The sequence below is a fragment of the Dasypus novemcinctus genome, chromosome 3 (genome assembly GCF_030445035.2).
Source record: "Dasypus novemcinctus isolate mDasNov1 chromosome 3, mDasNov1.1.hap2, whole genome shotgun sequence".
NCBI lineage: Eukaryota > Metazoa > Chordata > Mammalia > Cingulata > Dasypodidae > Dasypus > Dasypus novemcinctus.
In genome coordinates this window covers 172,293,690-172,310,642 of record NC_080675.1, presented here as the reverse complement: position 1 = coordinate 172,310,642, position 16,953 = coordinate 172,293,690, and the positions used below count along the sequence as shown (strand labels likewise).

Here is a 16,953-nt window from a genome sequence, read left to right as displayed (position 1 = left end):
TCAGCTCTCCGTGTGTGTGGGCTCCGCTCCTGGGCAGGCTAAACTTTCTTTTGCGCTGGGCGGCTCTCCTTACAGGTGTACTCCTTGTGCGTGGGGCTCCCCTACGCAGGGGACACCCCTGCATGGCACTGCACTCCTTGCGTGCATTAGCACTGCGCATGGTCCAGCTCCACATGGGTCAAGGAGGCCTGGGGTTTGACCCGTGGGCCTCCCATGTGGTAGGCGGACACCCTATCCGTCGTTGGGCCAAGTCCGCTTCCTGGGTCCACTGCTTTTGTTAGAAGCATTCCCTGGACTGTGTCTGAATGAGCTCAGAGCACACTTTGAGCAGTTTGGCCATGTACAAAGGTGCACTCTACCTTTTGACAGACAGACTGACTTTCACAGTGGTGTGGGTTGGGTTGTGTTTTCTTCAGAAGAAGAATTTCAGAATGTCCTACATCAGGAAAATCCTCTTATCGATGGAGTAAAACTTCAGGTTCAAGCTCACAAACCAAAACTTCTGCAGAGGGATCAAACATCTGATGAAGAGAAAGGTTTTTGAGAATATTACTGCCTATTAAATGAGTTAAACATAACTCTGAAAAAAAAAAAGTTTGTCTTACACTCCCAGTTAGTTTGTTAGGGAGATTGACAAAGTTCTTATCTCTTTTTATCCTGTTGCTATCTAGGAGGTAGCCTTGTATATAATAGGTCTTCAAGTATTAGTGGAGTGATTAAAACAAAATTGCATCTGTTATTCTAATTATGGTTAATCTCATTTTACATTAAGTAACAACAATTAGATACCTAGGATCGTAGTTTTCTTTCCTGGCTTAGAAAATCCCTAACATAAGATTCTTGCAGCAAGTGGAAGAGGAAGAGAAATTCTTAATTCATGGGATCAGACGCTTCCTGGAAAGCCAGGGGTAGAAAAACAGACCAGGGTTATAGAGTAGTGGAGCTTTTTGTCTGCTAACCCCCATGTGGGTTCTCTATGTTTGAGTCAGATAGAGGAGTTGTAGGTAATGTTAAAATGTTGATAGCTCTCCGTTGGTTCCTATACCACTAGAGTAGTTGATGTTACCATATCCTAATCATGTAAATGTAGTCTCTGGTAGTATCAGGTTTCTTTTAAGAGACACATTCTACATTATTATTGTAGATGCCACTTAATCCTGTGAAGGGGGTTGAATCACAGCTCCTATTTTGTAGCTAGGAAATTTGGACAAATAGATCCGCTGATTTCACTTAGGTGAAAAGCAGTTGTCTATCATGGAAGCCAAAAATGGAGGTGGTATATCTTTGAATCGTTTTATTGGACTAGAGCTTCCCAAACTTGGCTGATTATCTCAACTCTTAAGGGCCCATTTTTTCAAATATAGACTGCTAAACTTTAATTGTAATCCTGCTGAATCAGAATCTCTAAGGTGGGGCCCGGCTGCAGTGGTTCTGTGTAAGCCATTGATAGTAGTGTTTGTTTTTGCTGCTAAGTCCAGAGGGAGTTATATTTGACTAAGAGAGGAATGGCGTTTGAGAGAATAAGTTGAGTTCCATATCTAAAAAAGAAAGCCAATTGATGATAAAATGTTTAAGTGGGTCATTGGAGGTAAACTTTTAGAGGATATGACTAGAGTTTGAAGCATTTCCTATCACAGTGGAGTAATTTTTCAGAGTTCATCAAAGGGGGAGGAAGGGTTAGTTCGAGGAAACTTAGAACTTGCTGAACTACATATTAGGTGGAATTGCCTTTTTAGGCATCAACTTAGCTTCTAAGTTCCTCTGAGCCATTCTTGGGAGTGGTTTTAAAAATAATAATTTGAGTTCCAAATTTAGCATGCAAAAGATCTTAATTTAAATTTGGTCTGTAGTTTTCTTATGATGTCTTTGTGTCTGGTTTCAGTATCAGGGTAATGCTGGCATCATAGAATGAATTGGGAAGTTTTCCTTCCTCTTAACTTTTTTGGAAGAATTGGTAAAGGTTGGTGTATTAAAGTTTTGGTGAAAATCGTTGGTGAAGCCATATGGTCCTGGGTTTTTCTTTGTGGGAAGTTTTTTGATTGCTAAATTAAATTTCTTGTATAAGTCCATTCAGGTTTTCTTCCAAGTGTTCTTTCTGTCCCTTTCAATCTCTCCTTGCCTTCTGGTACTTCCATTGCACATATATTGGTATGCTAGATGGTGTCCCACAGGTCTCTGAATTTTTGTTCAATTTCATTTATTCTTTTTTCTTATCGATCCTCAGAGTGAATATTCTTTTTTTTTTTTTTAATTGACTTTGTAATAATATTACATTAAAAATATATATGTGAGGTCCCATTCAACCCCACCCCCCCACCCCCCCCTCTCCCCCCCCCAACAACACTCGTTCCCATCATCATGACACATCCATTGGATTTGGTAAGTACATCTTTGGGCACCTCTGCACCTCATAGACAATGGTTCACATCATGGCCCATACTCTCCTCCATTCCATCCAGTGGGCCCTGTGAGGATTTACAATGTCCGGTGATTACCTCTGAAGCACCATCCAGGGCAGCTCCATGTCCCAAAGACGCCTCCACCTCTCATCTCTTCCTGCCTTTCCCCATACCCATCTGAATATTCTTATTGACCAGTCTTCAGATTTGCTTATTCTTTTGCCTGCTCAAATCTGCTAAGTTCCTGTAGTGCATTTTAAAATTTCACCTATTATATTTTTCAGCTCCAGGATTTGTATGGTTCTTAAATTTCTGTCCCTTTATTGATATTCTGTTTGGTGAGACATTAGTCTCATACATTCCTTTAGTTCTTTCCACATGGTTTCCTTTAGTTCTTTGGACATATTTGAAATAACTGATTTAACATATTTGTCTAGAAGTTCAACTTCTGAGCCTCCTAAGGGAAAATTTCAAATGTCTGCTTTTCCCCCTTTTGTATGGGCTATACTCTCTTGTTTCTTTGCATGTCTTGTAATTTTTTGTTGTTGTTGAAAACTGGATGTTTTATTAATATAATGTGGCAACTCTGGAAATCATTCTTCCCCCTCCTCAGGGCTTGTTGCTATTTGTGATTGTTTAGTGACTTTTCTGAACTAATTGTGTAAAGTGTGTATTCTTTGTAGTGTTTGGCCACTGAAGTCTCTCCTTGGTTAGATTAGTCATCAGCTAATGATTTCATAGACAAAGATTTCTTTAAAGGCCTAGAACCAGTAAGGCTTCCAGCTTTTGTATGTGTGGTGGGACATGCCTTATAACCTTAATCAGGCAGTTTACAACTCTGCCTTCCATTACTTCCTGTTTGTGCTGTGCCTCAGAGTCAGCCAGAGGTTAGAGATTAGGGCCTTCTCGGGTTTTCCCAGGAATGTGCACATCTCTACACATGCACGTGGCTTTCCAAATTCCCAGGAATATGTTGGAGCTTTTCAAAGCCCCCTATGGACATCTCATTTGCCAGCTTTTCTTTTTTAAGCTTTATGGTAAGCCTATTATTGGCCCCAACTGTTATCCATCATCTCAGACATCTGAGATTAACAGCTGCCTGTTAATTGTTTTTGACAAATACCCTGGAGAAAAAGATGCACTAGGCAAACTCTAAGTCAGGTCAAAATTTGACCTATGGTTAGCCTTTGGTTACTTTCCAGGGTTTTGAAAAATTGATTCTGACAATTTTTGTCATTGTGTTTGTTGCCTTTATGAAGAAAAGGATTTTCAAAGGTTTTACTCTGCCGTTTTTGATGATGTCACTTGTCTTTTAATTTATATTCATTGTCTTTGGAATACTTGCTAAAAATGGATTACTAGTCATTGGGTAGTAAAGTCTGAATGCTAGGACATTGGTATCAGGAATTCTCAAGGAACTCATTTATTTTATTTTATTTTATTTTTTTAGATTTTTTTTCTCTCCCCTTCCCCCTGCCCCCACCCCAGTTTTCTGCTCTCTATGTCTATTCACTGTGTGTTCTTCCATTATTGTATTGTTGTCAGCAGCACCAGGATTCTGTGTCTATTCTTGTTGTGTCATCTTGCTGCATCGGCTGTGTGTGCAGCCGCCACTCCTGGGCAGGCTGAACTTTCTTTTGCGCTGGGCGGCTCTCCTTACGGGGCGCACTCCTTGCACGTGGGGCTACCCTACGCGGGGGGATACTCCTGCATGGCATGGCACTCCTTGCACGCATCAGCACTGCGCCTGGGCCAGCTCCTCACAGGTCAAGGAGGCCCGGGGTTTGAACAGTGGACCTCTCAAGGTAGGCGGACGCCCTATCTGTTGGGCCAAGTCTGCTTCCCGGAACTCATTTTATAATTACAAATATGAATGACTATATATACCCTTACCATCTTTCACCCCACTGTGTGTCTGCCTGCACGTGTGTGTGCTTGCATGTGTATACCTGTGTCTACAGCTAATAATCGACTGATGTACTCCAGCACAGTCATACCAGTTATTAGAATATTGAGAAATACTTTAATTTTGTTTGGTACAGCACTCCCAAAATCTGTGCTGCTGATCCACAATTCTAGCTCTTTCCCTAATGAAGCAACTACAGGATTGATATCTAGACCAGCAAGGGTCAGAAGGACTCTACTCCATTTTGATTGGTCACGGTTCATGTTGTATAGTAGATAAATATGTTGTATATAGCTTCTGTGTGTGTCTGAAAGTGTTTACATGTGTATATGGGTGTATGTGGTTTTATATATGTGTATATATGTAATATTTTATCTATCACACATGCAGTATATATAAGAAGAGGCTTAAAAGAAGTTTTAAAAGGTGAGACATTCCTTAAGGAGGGATGTATGCATATTTGTGCTTTTAGTTTATACATGTATATGAAATGGCCATTCTTTCACCATTCCTTCCCTTCTTTTCCCTGTATTTTGTGACTCCATCTCTCTTCCCTCCAGTCATCACCGATTCATTTTTGATTCTTATTTTTGGTTCCTGTCTCTTTACCTCTTCTGTAATGCAATCTCTATGCTTCTAAATGTCCATCAGAGTTGTTAGGGACTGTACTTTATTATATATATAGCATTTTCACATTATTAAATATTTGGTCTCTGTATTCTCCCCAATATCTAGTCCAGGGTTTTAACTCTTTCCTCAGCGGTTTAATTTTAGATGATCTCTTTAGAGCAAACCGCAATTGGAAGATTTTTGGGTCTTGCCATCTTATTTGATCTAATTGAACCAGAGAGAACTTGTTCTTTTCTTCCTCTGGGATAAGGGTGGTCTATGCCATCTCTCTTTCCTTCTTCAGTCTTGAGAAGGATCTTTCTCTATATGTTTCCTTGACACCTGAGACACTGACCCATTCTCTTTTTCTTTCCTTTCACAATACAGCTCCATCACTTATTTCTTAGAGGAGCATATATGAAAGGTTTTACTTTAGTCTGCATGGGGCAGGGAAGACAGAACTCTGAATGTTCAGAATTCTTTTTAAGATTTATTTATTTATTTCTCCGCCCCCCACTCCCCACCTCCCACCCCCCCACCCCCCCCCACCCCCCTGCCCTGGTTGTCTGTTCTCTGTGTCTGTTTGCTGCGTCATGGTCTTTGTTTGCTTCTGTTGTTGTCAGCGACATGGAATCTGTTTCTTTTTGTTGTGTCACCTTGTGTCAGCTCTCCATGTGGACAGCGCCATTCTTAGGCAGGCTGCACTTTCTGTCACGTTCTCCTTATGGGGTGCACTCCTTGCACGTGGGGCTCCCCTACACGGGGGACACCCCTGCGTGGCAGGGCACTCCTTTGCACACATTAGCACTGCATGTGGGCCAGCTCCACACAGGTCAAGGAGGTCCAGGGTTTGAACCGCAGACCTCCCATATGGTAGACAGACGCCCTAACCACTGGGCCAAGTCTGCTTCCCCAGAATTCTTGATAAGTTGTTCCTTTCTCTCAGATCAAGGAAAGTTGTGCTAAGCCTCCGCAGGTATCTGGCCTGTGATTAGCCTACAAGTGAACCAAAAATGGCCTGGTTCTGTAGAAAATGCTTCTGTTTTCAAGATAGAGAGATTTTTATGCTACTTCTCTTGGTGATGGGGCCTTCAGCCCTCATTTTCAGATGCTCCCCTATTATAGAAAGATCCACTGCATTTCATTCAGGAGAGCCAGGCAACCACAAATCCCTGCAGTTTATCGGGTCTTGGGGATGCAGAGATAGGGTAAGGTCAAAGTAAAGCATCTGAAATTGAAATCAGTGATTTTCTCAAATGCAGAATTTTAGAAAGAAAGATCATTTAACCAAATTATGCTAGGTGCTGGGCTTACATAATCAGGCAGTGGTTTCTAGTTCTGACTCTCACACTGAGAAAAGATAGATGGTAGATTAGCCCAGTAGCTATCAGAGAATGATAGCCAAATTCTTGAAAACCAGAAGATACTGCAACTAAAGATCTTTTTCCTAATCCACTTCTGTTTAAAATGCCCTTTAGAGCTTATGGTCACCAATAAACTGCTTTCTTTTTAATTGTCAAACTATTTAGCGAGAGGAAAGTAAGCCACTTGTCTAGTACTTCATTTCTGTCCCCAGTATTCAACTCAACCTAAACTGTGTACTAGTGACACTTTTATTGTCCATGCTGCCCAGGTACATAATAAATGAAACACCATTTATTACATTTTTTTTTTAGATTCATTTTATTTATTTCTCTCCCTTTCCCCCCTGCCCCGGTTGTCTGCTCTCTCTATTTGCTGCGTTGTCTTTGTCCGCTTCTATAGTTATCAGCGGCACAGGGATCTGTGTTTCTTTTTGTTGCGTCATCTTGTTACGTCAGCTCTCTGTGTGGGCAGCAACTTTCTTTCGCGCTGGGCAGCTCTCCTTATGGGGCGCACTCCTTGAGTGTAGGGCTCCCCTATGCAGGGGACACCCTTGCGTGGCTAGGGCACTTCTTGTGCGCATCAGCACTGCGCATGGGCCAGCTCCACACGGGTCAAGGAGGCCCGGGGTCTGAATCGCGGACCTCCCATGCGGTAGACTGATGCCCCAACCATTGGGCCAAGTCCGCTTCCCAACAACATTTTTTATTATCTTCCTTTTTAAAGATACATAAATCACACAAAATATTACGTTTTAAGTTCCCTACAACTGTTTAACAATCAAGTTAAAATATAAACTGGTTCTAAGTTTAGATTACATGTTGTGCCACTTGGTTTTAAATGTGATAATTTAAAGGTTGTGATTAAAGCAAATCTTGAGAGTCTTAACATTAGTAGCCACAGAGAATATTAACCTCCCCTGAATATTGTTGACAAAGGAGGATTTGTAGAATAAGAACTGTGTCCTCATATATTAATATATACCCTGGCCCTTGCTTCATTATTTTTTTTTTAAGATTTATTTTTTATTTCTCCCCTTCCCCTGCTCTCTGTGTCCATTTGCTGTGTGTTCTTCTGTGTCTGCTTGTTTTCTTGTCAGCAGCCCTGGGAATCTGTCTCTTTCTGTTGCATCATCTTGCTATGTCAGCTCTTCGTGTGTGCGGCGCCTCTCCTGGGCAGGCTGCACTTTTTTTGCGCAGGACGGCTTTCTTTATGGGGGCGCACTCCTTTCGAATGGGGCTCCCCTACACTGGGGCAGCCCTGCGTGGCATGGCATTCCTTGTGCACATCAGCACTGTGTGTGGGCCAGCTCACCACATGGGTCAGGAGGCCCTAGGTTTGAACCCTCGACCTCCTATATGGTAGGTGGACACTCCGTTGAACCAAATCTGCTTCCTTTTGCCTCACTATTAAAGTCACTGGGCCTCCAGTTTGTCTGGTTCCTTTGCCCTTTATGGCTGCTCTTGATCTCCTGAATATCTTGAATTAATCTTTAACGTTTCTTTTACCTACATCTGAGGCATTTCTCTTGTTGCCTTTTTCCAGTTTTTTTGATGCCAGTTTCTTCTGTTTGATCATTTCATGTGTCACATGTTTGAAATTTCTCTCTCCATATCTAGTAGAGCCTCAAAAGGCCTCTTTCATCACATATGTATCACATATACCCTGATTCCATGACTTTAACATTGTTCTGATTCCATCTGTGTGTAGGAAACCCAAGATGAGTCAGCTGTGCTGTGGTTGGATGAAATTCAGGGTGGAATCTGGCAATCCAACAAAGACACCCAAGAAGCACAGCGGTGTACGTATCATATGTTTTATTTCTGTTTTTGTGGAGGGTGGAGAGGTGATGTGCTCCATATTCTGCTCAACTAAGATAGATCTAGGAGAATAGTTTGCCAGTAGGTACAGTTAGATAAAATAGTATGTGCATTTACTTTATAAACTTTTCCTGTAACACTTCTCTTCTGGTATAGTTGCCTTAGGAATCTTTGCAATTAATGAGGCAGTCGAGAGTGGCAATGTAGGCAGAACATTGAGTGCTCTTCGTTCCCCTGATGTTGGCTTGTATGGAGTCATCCCTGAATGTGGTGAAACTTATCAGAGTGACCTTGCTGAAGCCAAGAAGCAAAAACTGGCAGCAGGTGAGTTGTGGGAAAATAATTATGTCTCCTGAAGCTACAGACTTGAGCAGATAGAGTAGAAAGGGACAAGCTGTAAGGAAAGTTATGTTAGCCTAGAAGTACAATTATTTAGGCTCATTTTAAAGACTCAAAGGAAATAATATCTCCATTTTAAAAAATATTTGTTTCTTTTCCTTGTGGATAACTATATTCCGAGGTCAATTTTCTGAAAATGGGAGAGGAATCAAAATATTTAACAGTTTGTCCTTATAAAGTGTTAGTCACTGGTTATCTAAGCCTGTAAGTCATTTATCTGCACAAAACAGGGGAATGAAGATAAGATTTCTCATCCCTTTTCTTGGTTTTTTAAAATTAACTCAAGAGGCTTAATAGTCACAAATGTTTTATCAGAGCACTTTTCTGGCACAAAGGTCCTAGACCTAGGCTTAGAAAGGGGCAAAGTAAGTCATGGTTAATTCCACAGGTAGACCTCATAGGTATTTTGTTTTTATAATGTAGATATAAATGAACTAAATTAGACATTACAAAGCCACAATTTAAGGGGGACTTAGGGTCCCCTTATTCTCATAGGTCTAAGGAACAGATTTTTGGAATGGTCTTCATTTAGATTGTTAAACCTAGAATAATCCTGTAGTATTAGACATGTAAATGTAAGGAATGTTGCTCTGGGTTTCTTTTATCTTTCCTTTATTTTCTACCAGGGGATAATAACAGCAAGTGGGTGAAGCACTGGGTGAAAGGTGGCTATCACTATTACCACAATCTGGAGACCCAGGAAGGAGGATGGGATGAACCCCCAGATTTTGTGCAAAATTCTATGCAGCTTTCTCGGGAGGAGATCCAGGTAGGCCTGAGAGAAAAGATGTTTAGAGGTATTATTAGTGAGGAGGAACAAGGCATGCCAGACAGCCTAGAGTAACAGATTTATGTAATGAACTAAACCAGGAGTTCTTAACCTTTCTTGTTCCATGAACCTCTTTCTTAGTCCACTCTGTACTTGATATTATTTAATAAATATATCACACCTGCACCAACACGACCCCACAAGAATAAGGTTTTTTTGAAGTTCAATTCAAGATCATGGGCCTCCTTTAAGAACCCCTGAACTAAACTAAAATGAACTAGTTTGGAGTTAATTTTTTTGGCAGGGTGGGGTGGGCAGGGGAAGCATGACTAAGGTCTGAATTAGTAAATGTCTGAATTGTAGAATTAAGTCAAATATATTGTGTGCTTATAAAGAAAACCTGGATGATCCAGAAAAGAAAAAAAGAAGAAAAGTTATTCCAACTCTTCATTAATTGCAACTACTATTAATCTCTCCAAATGTACATTTTCAATCTCTTTTCTGATTCTTCCACAAATTCCAGTCAAGTGCAGGTACTCTTATTAGAATATAGCCCACATTTTCAAATAAAGTTGGTATTTTTATAGTAGCTTTTATAGTGCTTTTATAGTGCTTTGTTCACTCTTCTGTGTATTTGTTTATGCTGATCATTCTTACTGGAATTCATTTATTCAACAGTTATTTTTTGAGCATCTCCTTGAATATAGCAGGCACACTTCTCAGCAGTGGGGATATAGCCATGAACCAAACAAAGTCCCTGCTATCATGAGATGTCCCTTCCTGCCATCTACATCTATAAAAATTCTGTCCTTCCATGCATTCCCATCTCAAGAGTCATTTCTTTATGACTCCTTACTTTTTAAATATTTTTTTAAAATTTATTTTTTTATGTATTTCCCCCCTTCTCTTCCTCCAATCCTGCTGTTTTTGCTCTTCTCATTTTCTCTCCTCTAGGATTCACTGTTTTCGATCCTAGAGACCTCTGATTGGGAGAGAGGTTCCATGTCAATTACACCACCTCAGTTCCTGGTTTCTACAGTGCATCACCTTGATCTCCCCTTGCCTCTCTTTTGATGTGTCACATCTTGCTGCGTTGGCTCACTTGTGCGGGGCACTGGTTCACCACGCAGGCACTTGTGTGGGCACTGGCCACATGGACACGCTTTCTCTTCTTCTTTTTCACCAGGAGGCCCCAGGGATGGAACCCACGTCTTCCCATATGGTAGGCGGAGCTCTATCAGTTGAGCCACATCCGCTTCCCTGAATATTCTTTTTAATCCCCTTTCCTTTCTACCTCCATCTTCCGTTGAAGCTCCCAAAGATCTCTGCACCTGGTTCAGAATTTAACCTACTCAGATTTGAATTTCAACTATATTTATTAGATTTTAAGACAAGCCACTGAGCTTCCTTGCAGTGCTTGTGTGTAAAGGGCACTTGTATTGTCATTGATGGACTGTTGAGCAATTTTAACATTACTTGGTGCTGAGCTAATGTTCATTAAACTGGAATTGTCTAAGGATCATTACAAGATAGGAAAATATCTTAAAGAAGGATGTTTAGTAAGCTGTTATAGAACACAATTAGACTCATAGTAGATACCAAAGATTCTTAGAAAGCAAGGACTGTAAAGGACTATCCAACATTCTTCTACTTCTGTTGGGCTGTATTACCCAAGTCCTATATAGAATAAATGGAAGATGCACGTACAGAAAAATGAAATGGTCTCTTTATTTAGAACTTACCTTTCAGAGAGATGAGTTACTATGTTGTGTTTACTGTCTCCCTCAGGGTGAGTTACAGAGTCTCACCTTTCCAGTGTTTCATCTTCATAGATAATGATCTCACAGGTGATTTAAGTTTAACCAACTCATCAAACTCTGCTGGACACAGAGGGAATATAAAGATGTATCAGAGAATCAGAATATCTCTTCCTTCCACTTGTTCAAGATGATGTGAAAACAAGGCACAGAGAGAAACACATGCTTTAATAACAGTAAAATAAAGAAAATGTTAAGGGAGCAGTTAATTCTGTACTAGAAGACAGCACAGATAACATTGATTTTATCAGGTGAGAAAAGAGGAAGGATTAGGCAGAAAGGGCAGTGTAGGGAAAGGCACAGAGCACTGAAAGAGCACGGACCATTTCAGGCAAGAGAGGTGGTCCTGTGGACTGATGTGCAGGAGGTACGGCTAAAGAGGAGCCAGGTCATTTAGACTTAAGTCAAATCAGGAAGGTCCTCTATGTTAAGGAATCCAGGTTGTGTCTTCTAGCTGAGTAATATTTATCTCTTTGGTTCATGTGCACCTTGAGAATCTTAACCTCCACAGAAAAACTCATGCTTACAAAGTGTTCCGCATATGGACCTAAGTAGAATTTTAAATAGGGGACTGATGTTACCTTGCTTTCAGCACTACCTCATTAAGAAAAATAATAGCCATCAGGTGGGAATTCTCTCACTCTCTGCTCTCTGTACTCTCACCTTACCTAGATTTTCACCAAATTCTTTACAATATTTTTTCCTGGAGGAAAAAAATCTATCCTTTCCAAAGCTCATTGCTTACCAATCTCTCTCAGTTCTTTGCAGACCTTGTTCTCCTCCTCCTCTCATATTTTTGTGTTTCTACTATATTGCCTAGATCAGTGTTTTTTAGAATTTAACTTGTGTGTGAGCCACCCAGAGATCTTGTTAGAGTAAACTTATTCTTTGGGATCTGAAGCGGGGCCAAGAGTTTACATTTCTGACATGCTCCCAAGTGATGCTAAAATGCTGCTGGTCCGAGGACTACACCTTGAAGTAGCAGATATATACATGATCATGTCTCCTTCATCTTTAAAAATAAAAAAAGGGGACAAACAATTGTGAAAACCCATGGAATTGTTCTGATTTGGCCTTGCCTGTAAGTTCATACTTTTTCTTTGTTCTTGCTAAATGCCTTAAAGATAAGCTTGCCCCTCATTATCTCATTCTCTGTTATCATTCCTCTTAGCTCACAGCAGTATACATATGGTTTCCTGCCCAGGTTTTCCTTTGGTAAAACTCAGTTATTTAGAATTCATCAGTAACCTTTTTTTTTTAAAGGAGGTACCGGGGATTGAACACAGGACCTCATACATAGGAAGCAGGCACTCAGCCACTGAGCTACATCCACTCTCCAATGAGAGTTGGGTTTTCCATTTGTTTTTAGGAGGTACTGGGGTTTGAACCTGAGACCTTGTACATGGGAAGCAGGTGCTCAAACACTTAAGCTTCATCTGCTCCCCCATCAATAACTTTTTTTTTTTCAATTTTATTTATTTTTCTGCCTTCCCCCCTAACCCTCTCACCCGTCCACCCCACTCCCACCCCTATTGTTTGTGCTCGCTGTCTGCTCTCTGTTCATCTTCTTTTTAGGAGGCACTGGGAACCAAACCCAAGACCTCCCATGTGGGAGGGAGGCATGCAATCACTTGAGCCACCTCTGCTCTCTGCTTGTTGGGTCTCTCATTGTGTTTGCTTACTGTGTCTCTCTGTTGCATCATCTCACTGTGTCATCTTGTGTCCGCTTGCCATGCCAGTCCATCATGTCAGCTTGCTGTCTTGCTCATCTTCTTTAGGAGGCATCAGGAACCGAACCTGGGACCTCCGTGTAGTAGGCAGGCACCTAGCTGCTTGAGCCACATCTACTTCCCCATCAATAACCTTTTTTTATCTTTTTTTTTTTTAGATACATAAATCACACAAAATGTTACATTACAAAATATGAGGTTCCCGTATACTCCATTCCCCACACCCCCCACTCCTCCCACATCGACAACTTCTTTCATTAGTGTGGTACATTCATTGCATTTGATGAGTACATTTGGGAGCACTGCAGCACTGCATGGATTATCATTTATGTTATAGTTTATACTCTCTTCCAGTCCATTCAGTGGGTTATGGCAGGATATATAATGTCCTGCTTGTGTCCCTGCAGTATCATTGAGGACAACTCTAAGTCCCGAAAATGTCCCAATATCACACCTCTTTTTTCCTCTCTCTGCCTTCCCAATAACCTTTTAATTGCCAAATTCAGTTGGGAGGCCTCTGAAATCTCTTCCTTAAGCCCTCAGCTCTTCTAGCTTCTCTGGTGCGATTCTCTTCTGGTTCTTCTACTTCTGAGTGTCCCTTCCTTTTTTCCATCTCTTCCTTAGTCTTTCTCCTGATGACCAGGTATGCCTTTCTATTTACAGTCTAGAATTGCTGCAGGCACCTCAAACTCAGTTTGATGGAAAAAACTAACAGAGGCTGAAATAATATATAAGGGTGTATTTTTTATTTTCACTTAAAATAATTCTGGAGTTCAGTCCAGGGAAGGTGTGGTAGCTCCATGATATTGTCCATCCCAGGATCATTCTGTCTTTTCTACTCTGCCACTCTTAGCATGTGGTTTCCATTCACACGGCCACCTTGTGATCCAAATGATTACTTGAAGCTCCGACTACTAAGCAGTCCAGGCGGGAAGTACGAAGAAGGGAAGGGTAAATGAGATAACATAGGCGGTGAAAAGAAGATGAGGTTTTTGTTTAATTTTTTAAATGTGAGAACAATGTGGCCCTGAAAAACAGTCTTGAAGATTTCATTCCCATTGCTTATCTAAAGATCTAGGATAGACCTAGAAAGCAGTAAGGGTTAGTTTGTATGCTGTGGGTAATACTGTGTTAAAATGTGTGTCCATTCTCATGTGTGTGTCTTCTAATGTGACTTCATGCTTTTTTCAGAGCTCCATCTCTGGAGTGACTGCTGCGTATAACCGAGAGCAGCTTTGGCTGGCCAATGAAGGTTTGATCACCAAGCTGCAGGCTTGCTGCCGTGGATACTTAGTTCGACAGGAATTCCGATCCAGGATGAATTTTCTGAAGAAACAGATCCCTGCCATCACTTGCATTCAGGTATTTTAAAAGTCTGTTAGACAGACAGGATTTGGGCTTCTAGAGCAAGAGTAATAAAGTCAGCTTTTACAGTTGAATGTCTGGGTGTATTTTTTGACCTCTGACCTCTCAGTCCCATCCTTCTGACAAGTACCTTTGTTTTCATCATTAAGTAATCATAGCATAATTAATAGTTTTAATGCTGAGCTGTCTGGCTCAGTGGCATTTCTTCTTGGAGACCTCATTTGCTTCTAAAACTATTGCTTGTGTAAGATTTGATCCTTGAGGGAAACAGCTGTGGTTTTGCTTCATTGACAGGGTAGCATAATGTCATGGAAAGAATTCTGAGTTAGGAATTATGGCTCCATTACTGCCAGATAGTGTTGAACCTCTCTAAATTTGCTTCTTCTGTAAAATGGGGATACTAATATTTACCTTATTTTCCTCATCTGATTTGTGGTAAGGAACAAATAAGAGAATCTGTGTGGATATACTTTGAAAGGTGTGAAATGCCGTGCTAATAACATCAAAGGAATGGAAGTTAGCTAGTGAGTTCTCCTGGCGGAGGCACAGTCCACACCCTAGTTCTGTCACTGTGGGATGTGGTCTTTTTTAAAGCTTAGCCCTGCATTGCACTTGCATAATATATCTCATACTATATCTAAATGACTTTTTTTTTTTTTTAACTTCCTCTGATCCTTGGGAAATAATCTATCATCTGTAATATTTGGTGGTTTCAGTCACAGTGGCGGGGATATAAGCAGAAGAAGGCATATCAAGATCGTCTAGCTTACCTGCGCTCACATAAAGATGAAGTTGTAAAGGTATGGTAGCTTGAGCAGGGTTATGCGGTGCAGGTATGGCATGTGTTGAGATGAAGGATTTGTCTAATTTTTAGGATCCCTTTTCCATAGATTCAGTCTCTGGCAAGGATGCATCAAGCTAGAAAGCGCTATAGAGATCGTCTACAATATTTCCGAGACCATGTAAGTACCCTTGGGTATTAAGGGCCAGTAGAATCAGTTTTGCTCTCTTTTTGGTGGACAAATGAACAAAGGGATTTCTTCTTTTTCTTGTCCCTTAGATAAATGACATTATCAAAATCCAGGCTTTCATTCGGGCAAACAAAGCTCGTGATGACTACAAGACTCTCAGTGAGTAACTGTGGCTCTACAGTGAAGAGTTGAGGCAATGGTTGAGAGCCATCAGGTTCTGGGTATTCTCCACGGATCTCTTTTGTTGTCCTGAAGGCAAGGCTTGGGGGTTAGGGTGCCACTTGTGATTTAAGCCCCTTTGCTAACCTGTGGCTACGTGTCTTGTTGCTTGTCATAGTAGCCTTTGTCATAATATAGCAATAGCATGATCAAGAAGACTGCACTCAGTGGTTCTCTTAGCATGTCTCAAAAATAAATATATGTGAACAGAGCTACTTTTTCAAGACAATGCCGGTATATCCTGAGACTTGGGACTTTTTCTGGTAATGCTGTTCTAAGTCTGATGCATATTTTTTTTTCTTTCTTTCAGTCAATGCTGAGGATCCTCCTATGGTTGTGGTTCGAAAATTTGTCCACCTGCTGGACCAAAGTGACCAGGATTTTCAAGAAGAGCTTGATCTTATGAAGATGCGGGAAGAGGTTATCACCCTTATTCGTTCTAATCAGCAGCTGGAAAATGACCTCAATCTCATGGATATAAAAATTGGACTCCTCGTGAAAAATAAAATTACACTGCAGGTATGGTCCAGTGCCTCCTGGGGACTTAGAACGCTTTGTCCTGCTTTGTTACCTCCGCTTCACCCTGACTTGTGGAGAAGGTGGAGACTGACTTTCTTCTCAGCTAATGCCATAATTTTTTCAAAGTTATACACGGGAACAATATAATAAACAAACTTTTAAATAGTGCAAAGAAGATGAAAATCCCCAATTCAACTACCCACAATCATTTTGTAGCCTGTGTTTTTACTTAGTACTAGAGGATAAGACACTTCCCATATGATCAAGTAGTCATGAATACTATTTTTAAAGTCAGTATAATCATTAGAAGACATCCTATGATTTCCCTACTTTCCACCCTATTTGACATTTAGGTGTTTCTCACGTTTTCATTATAAATAACATTGCAGCGAAATGTCTCTAAATACTTAGCTTTTATTGTTTTTAGTATTTTTTCCTTAATATAGAATCCTAGAAATTGATTTCCTGGGTCAGTGGACATTTTTATGCCTTAGGCTCTTTAGAATTTGGGGGTAGGAGCAGAATTTTGATATACTGAAAATAGGATACAATGGAGGGGTTCTAAAATATTTAGGAGGTTTCCTCAGTAGACCTTCATGCAAGTTCACAGGTGATTAAACAGCTTTCCATAAAGCTCAGAGTTTCATCTTGAAAAAAAAACTTTCATTTTGAAAGGATTTTGATTTTATGTATTGTTTCTTGTTTATAGGATGTGGTTTCTCACAGTAAAAAACTTACCAAAAAAAATAAAGAACAATTGTCTGACATGATGATGCTAAATAAACAGAAGGGTGGTCTCAAGGCTTTGAGCAAGGAAAAGAGAGAGAAATTGGAAGCTTATCAACATCTGTTTTATTTATTGCAAGTAAGTGGCTTTTGAAATTAGTTATAGATTTAGTTATAAAAGTTTATACAAGAAAACTTTTCCTGTAGATATTTCTGGAAATATTTCTGATTTCCACTGAGGGATGAGTGAAGGGCTATCTTTTTTCCTTTACTGCTTAGGTACTTTCTAATCTTCCAAATTTAAAAAAAGTTGAAAAATTTTGCCAGCCTTTATTTATCTAG

General features: G+C 40.5%; 1 protein-coding gene across 2 annotated transcripts in view; it reads left to right on the top strand.

Moving 5' to 3' along the window:
- The window catches only part of IQGAP1 (IQ motif containing GTPase activating protein 1), a 118,348-nt gene that overhangs the window by 81,708 nt on the left and 19,687 nt on the right, over positions 1-16,953 (top strand). For both annotated transcript variants that reach the window (XM_058294721.2, XM_058294722.2), the window contains exons 16-24: positions 7,987-8,077; positions 8,253-8,420; positions 9,122-9,264; positions 14,003-14,173; positions 14,893-14,976; positions 15,067-15,138; positions 15,237-15,306; positions 15,677-15,885; positions 16,595-16,750. In XM_058294721.2, coding sequence (XP_058150704.1) covers positions 7,987-8,077; positions 8,253-8,420; positions 9,122-9,264; positions 14,003-14,173; positions 14,893-14,976; positions 15,067-15,138; positions 15,237-15,306; positions 15,677-15,885; positions 16,595-16,750 — 1,164 coding nt within the window. The remainder of the gene's footprint in view (positions 1-7,986; positions 8,078-8,252; positions 8,421-9,121; positions 9,265-14,002; positions 14,174-14,892; positions 14,977-15,066; positions 15,139-15,236; positions 15,307-15,676; positions 15,886-16,594; positions 16,751-16,953) is intronic.